We start from the raw sequence: 9,840 nt of genomic DNA, 5'->3' as shown, positions 1-9,840 counted from the left end.
CTGCTTGAAGGACCCCTGACCCAAACAAGGCAGGATTTTCTGACACTACCCCACTTCCCCCACCAGATGTTTCGAATTTTTGTCACTGGAAAGGAGCCCGAAGAGCGGAAGGAAATGCTGTTGCTCCGCAGATGCTTCTGTGCTCCTCTCCCCCTCCCCCACAGGCCCGCTGCTGACCCCGCCCCCGTGGGAAAAGTGGGTGATAAAAATCTGCATAATCATTTCCCCCAAACTCTGTTTCCAGCACCTCGAGCTGGCTGTTCCCCCCTCCGCCCGCTTGCTGTCTTCACAACCGGCTAGTGAGCCTGCCCAGCTGGATTTCTCCCTTTACTATCATGCCCCACGCCATCTAACACCCCAGATCGCTGGGCATCCATCACGCGCCAGATCCCAACATGGCCAGGACCCCATGTGCCTTCCGTCTGCTGCTGCTGCTGCTCGGGCTGCCTCTCCAAGGTGGGTTGAATTGAGGGAGCCAGGTTTGCTCAATCTGAGCCCCATTCTGGGTGCATGTGGAAGGCCCAGGGGTTGGAGGGTGTCTGGACTCAAAGCACCTGGTGGCGCAGCAGATTGAAGGGGGAGGCAGCAGGGCTGAGAGATTGGTTTGGCACCAGCCCCGGGGCATGGTGTAGGTTTGGTGAAGACGGTGATGGGGATGGGAAGAACCAACCCTGGGCACTACCGTTGGTTTGTGGGTTTCTCTCACTCCAGCAGCTGGCCTCGGGAGGGTGGGGGGCTGCACTGATTGGAAAGGAAGGGGCGACGAGACAGAAGCAGACCCATTAGAAATGTCCTGACTGCCGGGCAGCATCTGGTGTGTCTATAAATGGAGGGCAGTGTGGCTGATGCCAAGCTCCAGTTGTTAGACACGCCCCGGGCTGGACTCCCTTGGTCGTGAGAGTCCCCCCAGGCTGGGTGCCTTCGGCCATGGGCGATGTCCCAAGCCAGATGCCCTCAGTTGTCAGTGTCACCCCAGATCAGAGCCCTTCTGTCCTTAACGATGCCCCTGTGAGTGACCCAGGGTACAATCCAGACTAGTGAGTAGCTGTGTCACCCCTGCCCTGTAATCTAGGGTGCCCCTTGCACTGCTTTCCTGATGTAGCCTCTAGCCTGGACACACTCACAAAACGCCTCCCGCATGCAAATCACTTCCAGCTAGGTCTGGTGTTTGCTGCAGCCAGCCAGCCACTCCCTGGCTTTTACCAGCCTTGATTATACTGCAGGGTGCTCCCAATCTCAGATTTCCTCTCAGAAATCTATGTCCTGTACTGCTCAGCCCTCTCCTGAACAGTACAAGTTTATATAAAGTCTGTCATTTTATTAATAGAAATAATACGCACAGATCTTGTTACCCCAAATGGAATTTCCCTGACACTTCAATTTAAACACACTGGATTGGATAAAGCAGTAAAACAAGTTTATTAACTACAAAGAGAGATTTTAAGTGAGTACAAGTAATGAGTAGGACCCTACCAAATTCACGGCCCATTTTGGTCAATTTCGCAGTCATAGCATTGAAAAAATAATAAATTTCATTATGTCAGATATTTAACTCTGAAATTTCACAGTGTTGTAATTGTAGGAGTCCAGACCCAAAAAGGAATTGTGTGTGCACGTGTATGTGTGTGTGTTGTAGGGGGTGTCTCACAAGGTTATTCCAAGGGGGGTCACTCTATTGCTACCCTTACTTCTGCGCTGCTGCTGCCAGCAGCGCTGCCTTCAGAGCTGGGTGTCTGGAGAGCGGCGGCTGCTGGCCGAGAGCTCTGCTCTGAAGGCAGAGCTGTCGCCAGTAGCAGCACAGAAGCAGGGGCAGCTCCAGGCCCCAGCACGCCAAGCGCGTGCTTGGGGCGGCATGCCCCGGGGGGTGCTCTGCCAGTTGCCAGAAGGGCAGCAAGTGGCTCTGGGGGACCTCCCGCAGGCACACCAAAGCCGCGGGACCAGCAGACCTCGGGACCAGCGGACCCTCCCCAGGCACGCCTGCGGGAAGTCCACCGGAGCCGCCTGCCGCCCTCCCGGTGACCGGCAGAGCGCCCTCTGCGGCATGCCGCCCTGTTTGAGGTGGCAAAATGTCTAGAGCCGCCCCTGCGCAGAAGCAAGGATGGCATGGTATGGTATTGCCACCCTTACTTCTGTGCTGCTGCCTGCAGAGCTGGGCCCTTGATCTGGGCACCCCTACTTCTGCGGTGCTGCTGGCGGGGCGTCACCTTCAGAGCTAGGTGGCTGAACAACAGCCACCACTCTTTGGCTACCCAGCTCTGAAGGCAGCAGCACAGAAGTAAGGGTAGCAATACTGCGACCCTCCTAAAAATAACTTTGTGACCCCCCTGCACTGCCCTTTTGGGACAAAAATGAGGGGGGTTAGTTAAACAGAAAGGAAAAGTACAGTGACTAGAGTGAAATCCCTGCAAGCTCCCTGGACACTTTTCAAAGACACCATACTAGAGGCCCAACTTAAATGTATACCCCAAATTAAAAAACACAATAAAATAACTAAAAAAGCGCCACTGTGGCTTAACAACCATGTAAAAGAAGCAGTGAGAGATAAAAAGGCATCTTTCAAAAAGTGGAAGTCAAATCCTAGTGAGGTGAAGGAAAAGAAGCATAAACACTGCCAAATTAAGTGCAAGAGTGTAATAAGAAAAGCCAAAAAGGAGTTTGAAGAACAGCTAGCCAAAAACTCAAAAAGTAATAACAAAATGTTTTTTAAGTACATCAGAAGCAGGAAGCCTTCTAAACAACCAGTGGGGCCCCTGGATAATCGAGATACAAAAGGAGCGCTTAAAGATGATAAAGTCATTGTGGAGAAACTAAATGGATTCTTTGCTTCAGTCTTCACGGCTGAAGATGTTAGGGAGATTCCCAAACCTGAACCATCCTCTGTTGGTGACAAATCTGAGGAATTGTCACAGATTGAAGTGTCATTAGAGGAGGTTTTGGGTTTAATTGATAAACTTAACAGTAACAAGTCACCAGGACCAGATGGCATTCACCCAAGAGTACTGAAAGTACTCAAATGTGAAATTGCAGAACTATTAACTAGGGTTTGTAACGTGTCCTTTAAATCAGGTTCTGTACCCAATGACTGGAAGATAGCTAATGTAACACCAATATTTAAAAAAGGCTCTAGAAGCGATCCTGGCAACTACAGACCAGTAAGTCTAATGTCAGTACGGGGCAAATTAGTTGAAACAACAGTAAAGAATAAAATTGTCAGACACATGGAAGAACATAAATTGTTGGGCAAAAGTCAACATGGTTTCTGTAAAGGGAAATCGTGTCTTACTAACCTATTAGAGTTCTTTGAAGGGGTCAACAAACATGTGGACAAGGGGGATCCAGTGGACATAGTGTACTTAGATTTCCAGAAAGCCTTTGACAAGGTCGCTCAACCAAAGGCTCTTACGTAAATTACGTTGTCATGGGATAAGAGGGAAGATCTCTTCATGGGTTGAGAACTGGTTAAAGACAGGGAACAAAGGTAGGAATCTATGGTAAATTTTCAGAATTGAGAGGAGGGTAACTAGGGGTGTTCCCCAAGGGTCAGTCTTAAGACCAATCCTGTTCAACTTATTCATAAATGATCTGGACAGGGTAAAACAGTGAGGTGGCAAGTTTGCAGATGATATATAACTGCTCAAGAATAGTTAAGACCAAGCAGACTGTGAAAAACTTCAAAAAGATCTCACAAACTAAGTGGATATAGGAACAAAAAATGGCAAATGAAATTAATGTGGATAAAATGTAAAGTAATGCATTTGGAAAAAAATAACTCAACTAACACATACAATATGATGGGGGCTAATTAGCTACAACGAGTCAGGAAAGATGTTTGGAGTCATCGTGAATAGTTCTCTGAAACATCCCAACAGTGTGCAGCGGCAGTCAGACAAAGCAACAGGTTTAGGATCATTAAAAAGGGATAGAGAGTAAGACTGAGAATATCTTATTGCCCTTATATAATCCATGGTACGCCCAATCTTGAATCCTGTTATAGTGAAATAGTGTTTCCTAATATCCAACCTAGACCTCCCTCACTGCAACTTGAGACCATTACTCTTTGTTCTGTCATCTGGCATCACTGAGAACAGTCTAGCTCCATCCTCTTTGGAACCCCCTTCAGGTAGCTGAAATGGGGGAAGACCACATTTCACAGTCCGGGACGCATTTTTCATAGCTGTGAATTTGGTAGGTCCCTAGTAATGAAGCATAAACATCAGAAATGGTTACAAGAAACAAAGCTCAGATTCCCCCTCATTCTTCTCTTCTGCAGACTAAACAATCCCAGTTCCCTCAGCCTCTCCTCATAAGTCACGTGCTTCAGCCCTGTAATCATTTTTGTTGCCCTCTGCTGGACTCTCCAATTTTTCCACATCCTTCTTGTAGTGTAGGACCCAAAACTGGACACAGTGCTCCAGATGAGACCTCATCAACATCGAATAGAGGGGAATGATCACGCCCCTCGATCTGCTGGCAATGCTCCTACTTATACAGCCCAAAATGCCATTAGCCTTCTTGGCAACAAGGGCACACTGTTGACTCATATCCAGCTTCTCGTCCACTGTAATTCCTAGGTTCTTTTCTGCAGAACTGCTGCCTAGCCAGTCGGTCCCTAGTCTGTAGCAGTGCATGGGATTCTTCTGTCCCAAGTGCAGGACTCTGCACTTGTCCTTGTTGAGCCTCATCAGGTTTCTTTTGGCCCAATCCTGTAATTTGTCTAGGTCCATCTGTATCCTACCCCTACCCTCCAGGGGTAGGGATTTCCCTTCCTGCTTGATATCTCTGAGGTTTGTTTCCCTTCCTGCTTGATGTCTCTGTTTACAGCATAAATGCAAATTAAGCCGAGCACCCTTTTCTTTGTCTGAGACAGGCCTGTTTGCCAACCTCAGTTTGCAATACGTGTTAAGAATGCCATACAGTGGCATCTTATACCTTCACTTATAATTTTGCTACACATATTTTATCAGGACAATGACCAGCAAATTATGAGATTTCAGATGGTACTGCACAAGGCATATGTTGCAAAAATCTTATTACAGTAAGGTGTAGGGGGTGGGCATAAGGGTACGTTCTGTCACAGCCCCCAGCGAGATGCCTTCAGTCATCAGCGTTGCTCCAAACTGGATGCCCCTGGTCAATAGAGATATGCTGGCCTGGACACCCACGATTGTTAGAGACATCCTGGGCTGGGTGCCCTTGCTCATTAGTGACAGTCTAGGCCAGACGCCCCTATTAATTTCAGCCATCCTGGGCTGGATGCCCTCAATCATTAGTGATGCCCCAGGCTGGACACCTGCAACTTTGTCATTGTACCCAATCCGTTATTCCCTAAACACTGCCCAACTTTTCAATCCTTTTTAATGTGTGTTTGGGGCAGTGGGCTCCCCTCCTGCCAGCAAAACCTCCAATCTAGCCACTGCAGCTGCTCAGAGTGGAAACAGCTGCATCTGGGGACAGCTCAGATCTCAGGCTGGGTTTTCTCTTAGGCCTCTGAGTGTGTGTGGCTTCCTCTAGGCAGAGGTTCCTGGCCATGAGCAGCCTGTGAACCCCAGGGATCACGGGGCACAAGGGAAAATCCTTCCCACACCCCGCATCTACCCGGTGAGTCAGCGGGTTAAGCTGATGAATGGACTCCTCTTCCGAAAGGTCCAGCCCCCATCTAGCTTTCCTGCCTGCCACAAGCCCCACTGGCATCCCTGCTGCACGGTGCCTGCCCCCAATCCTGCTCCCACCAGTGCCCCACCAGTGCTCCCTCCCCATTGCAGCAACCCCTCCCCCTGCCCCCCAGCCAGCACCCCTAATCTTTGATCCCTCCCCATTGCGGAACCCCTCTCTCTGCCCCCCGACTAGCACTCCCAATCTGTGATCCCTCCCCATTGTGGGAACCCCTCCCACCACCACCCCGACTAGCACCCCCAGTCTGTGATCCCTCCCCATTGCGGAACCCCTCCCCCCCAACTAGCAACCCTAATGTATGATCCCTCCCCATTGTGTGAATCCCTCCCCCACCACCCCGACTAGCACCCCTAATCTGTGACCCTCCCTATTGCAGAACTCCTCCCCCTTTCCCCCGACTAGCACCCCTAATCTGTGATCCTTTTCCATTGTGGGAACCCCTCCCCCCCTGACTAGCACCCCCAGTCTGTGATCCCTCCCCATTGCGGAACCCTCCCCCACTACCCCAACTAGCACCCCTAATCTGTGATCCCTCCCCATTGTGGAACGCCTCCCCTGCCCTCCAACTAGCACCCCTAATCTGTGATCCCTCCCCATTGCAGAATCCCTCTCCCTGCCCCCCGACTAGCACCCCTAATCTATGATCCTTCCCCATTGTGGGAACCCTTCCCCTGCCCCCCAACTATCACCCCTAATCTGTGATCCCTCCCCATTGCAGGAACCCCTCCCCCTGCCCCCAACTATCACCCCCAATCTGTGCTCCTTCCCCATTGCGGGGACTCCCCCTCTAAGGGCACATCTTCACTGGCAACTTTAAAGTGCTGTCGCGGCCCCGATGCTTCAGCAGCACTTAAAAGTGGCTTGTGTTGTCGCGGCCAACCGCTGGGAGCGAGATCTCGCAGCACTCTAAAAAACCTACCTCCGCCAGGGGCATAGCTCCTGTCTACACTGGCGCTTTACAGAGCTGAAATGTGCAGCGCTCAGAAGGGTATTTTTTCACACACATCCCCGAACGAGAAAGTTGCAGTGCTGGAAAGTGCCAGTGGAGACAAGCCCTGCGACTCTTACCTCTGCAGTCTTCAGGACACCTGGGTTCTTTGTGCCCTCGGGCCAACAGCTATGCAGTGTTGTCAACTCACAATATTTGGCATTTCACATAAAGCCCCAGCTGCCAGAGTCATGTTTAGATGCAAATCGCCCGGTCGTATTTTCAAACACAGTGCGCCTCTCCAGCCCTTGTCTGGGGGAGAGACACAAGCAACAGGAACTCTCGCTGGCTTGGAAATCAAATAAGGAAAACCACAAATTTGTCATTGTAAAAAACAAAACAAAACCCCACCCAAGATATTAAAAGCCAATCTTATGATTTCAGGGGACTTGGTGTATGATTTTTTGAGTGCTTGGGAATGGCAATACGGAAGCGGGGCCCTAGAGGTTAAAACAAAACAAAAAAAAACACCTTAGCTTTCTGTCAGATTGTACTCAGATAATTAAAAACTGTTATTTCCTTGCGGCCTGTGGTTTGGAGTGTGTGAAGAAAGCGCACAAGAAGAACCTCTGCTTTCTCCACACTGGCTTCCTGTAGCAGCACTGAGGCAAACCGGGTGGGAGGGCTAAGGGGTTGGAGCCAGGGGGGCTGGGAGCCAGGACTCCTGGGTTCTGTCCCCAGCCCTGGAAGGGGAGTGGGGGCTAGTGGGTCGTAGCATGGGGGGCTGGGAGTCGGGATGCCTGAGTTCTACCCCTGTTTTGTCTCCCATTGGCCTGCAATGGAATGAAAATGCCTTTCACGGCCTGCAAGGCCACATCTTTCTGTGTAGCGGCACAGTTGTACCGATGCACTGGTGAAGATGCTCCATCCCAGTGGCTCTACAGCCTTTCCAGGTGCCTGGACCTCTCTCAGGAGTTGGATTTATCTTGCATACCCCAAGATTCATCTCCACCTAAAAACGACTGGCTTACAAAACCGGCCATAAACATACCGAAGTGTCGTAGTCACTCTAGTAGTGAACAATGGCTGCCTTGCTCATTTTGACCATATAATTATAAAATAAAGCCATTGGCATATAAATATTGCCCTTCCATTTCAGGGTATAGAGAAGCCATTGTCTGTATGATATTTTAGTTTGTACCGACTTCGCTAGTGTTTTTTATGTAGCCTCTTGTAAAATTAGGCAAAGCTCCAGATAACGTGCTGTACCCCCTGGAAGACCTCTGTGTACCCTCAGGGCTATGCCTACCCCTGGTTGAGCACACTGTCCCGTTGTCATTAAAAGCCCACCTCTGCAAGTGGCAGACCCACACCCTGGAGTGACATAAGTTATGCCAACTGAGGCTGTAGTGTAGATAGCGCTTCCACCGTAGACTAACCCGTTGCTTGTTTCACATGCCAGCTTTCGACATAGTAGGGCCTCTTCCTCTTTCAGTTATTAGCACCTGCAGCTAGGAACCCAGCTGGGGCTGGGGGCAGGCGGTTAACGCAGAGGAGAGCACTTAGAAATGCGAGGGAGCGTAGGGAGCTTAGAAAGGCAGATTATAGTGGGGAGGTGGGACCACCGGACCTAAGGCTCAGAGAGCCTGCAGCTTGACAGCTGATTTCTCTAAATGCTCTAAAATCCCCAGACCGACTGGATTTGGCTTGAAAACTGCTCAGCCCCGAGGGCTGTGGGGTAGGGATAATGGTCTAGGTGTGTGTGTAGTGGGGATTCTAATGTTTTGAGGGCTCGAATGCTCCCCAAACTGAGTGCACCTGGAGCCGTGATCTCTGCCAGCATGCTGGGTAAAAGCTGGCTCTTTATCCCTTGCGATCATCAGTACAAGGCACTTGCTGGCTTGTGGCTTTTGAAGCTCTTTGAAGCTCAGGGGTTGTGAGCTGGAGGCTCTTTGTACACTACAGCGTGTGTTGGTGCAACTCACGTCACTGCGGGGGCTGGAGCAGTGAAGCAGACAGGAGAGCTTGTTCCCATCACTTTAGAGCAGCTAGATTAGAGAGATTACAGCAGTGGAGCTGCGCCGCTATGAGCTCTCTGGGGTAACCATAGCCTGAGTCGGGCCTGGGGGAGCAGTCTGAGGAACACATGGTGTGTGCACTAGCTGTTCTCAGTGTGTGAGGGGGGAGGGATCTAATGAAAGTTTGGCTTCAGTTTAAGAGCTGGTATTTCAAAGTCCACACACAGATTGATATTTTATTCCAGTAAATTCACTGACAACCATCTTCATGAGCTCAGGGTTAAGGTGGCCCAGGACTGTCTCATGCCCTTCCAGAATGCTGAGTTCAGCAAAGCACAACCTCCGAAAACCAGGAAATACAGAGTTAATACATAACCTTAACTCTGCCCTCTTTGAGTGATGCTCCAACATCATGGGCGGTGGGTAGCATAGGCATGGGAAGGCTGTGCCTCCCCACACAGCCTGGCACAGCCCCTCCCACACTCCTTCCCCAGGGTCCCTCCTGCCTGCTTCAGTTCCCTTCCCGCCAGTACTCTTCTGAGGATGAGAGGCTGGGGCAGGCAGGCTGGGGCTGATGCACACAATACCCAGGGCTGGGAGAGCTCCGGGGTTGGAGCTGGGGGGTGCTCTGGCCGCACCACCCACCCACCCAGTGCTGTGGCTGAGGGAACTCTGGCCATGCCGCCCACCTGGCACTGGGGGCTGGGGGCGTGTTGGGGGGACAGCGGCTGTGAGGTGGATGTGCTCCTGGCTTTTGGGGGGGAAGAAGGATGAGAGGGGTGGGGCCACAGGCAGAGGGGGAGGGGATGGGGGGCTAGCCTCCCCCAACGGTGCATTCACCTGTCACCCATGCCCAATGTGCTCATAACACACATGCTGACCAAGAGCTCCCTACACCTGCCCTATGCTCACTTAGCCTGGTCCACAGAAAGAAACCGCGCCCCCCCCCCCCCCATCTGCTAGATTTTGCAACCTCTTTAGCACTCCCATCACCTTCATGTGCGTGGTGCTGTCCAGCACTCTATTTTCACTTAGCCTATGTTAAACCCACAGAGCTCACTCACCTCCCACCTCGCTGCTGACAAGCCCCAGGGCAAGGAATACCCTGGGCCCTGCTACTGACACAGCCTACACCCCGCAGGGCTGAAACGACTGGATCTCCCAAAACACACGTACATGGGGTCAGGGAGAGGGGCTCACAATTCCTCCCCCCCCCCCCCC

At 51.2% G+C, this 9,840-nt stretch overlaps 1 protein-coding gene across 1 annotated transcript in view; it reads left to right on the top strand.

Moving 5' to 3' along the window:
- Window positions 1-214: 214 nt before the first annotated feature.
- ITGAL (integrin subunit alpha L) overlaps window positions 215-9,840 on the top strand; it is a 32,930-nt gene continuing 23,304 nt past the window's right edge. Inside the window, exon 1 of the mRNA XM_032784805.2 lies at window positions 215-456. Coding sequence (XP_032640696.1) covers window positions 396-456 — 61 coding nt within the window. The 5' untranslated portion in view covers window positions 215-395. The remainder of the gene's footprint in view (window positions 457-9,840) is intronic.

This window comes from Chelonoidis abingdonii, chromosome 4 (assembly GCF_003597395.2).
Source record: "Chelonoidis abingdonii isolate Lonesome George chromosome 4, CheloAbing_2.0, whole genome shotgun sequence".
Classification (NCBI taxonomy): Eukaryota; Metazoa; Chordata; order Testudines; family Testudinidae; genus Chelonoidis; species Chelonoidis abingdonii.
This window is presented reverse-complemented; position numbering and strand designations above follow the sequence as displayed.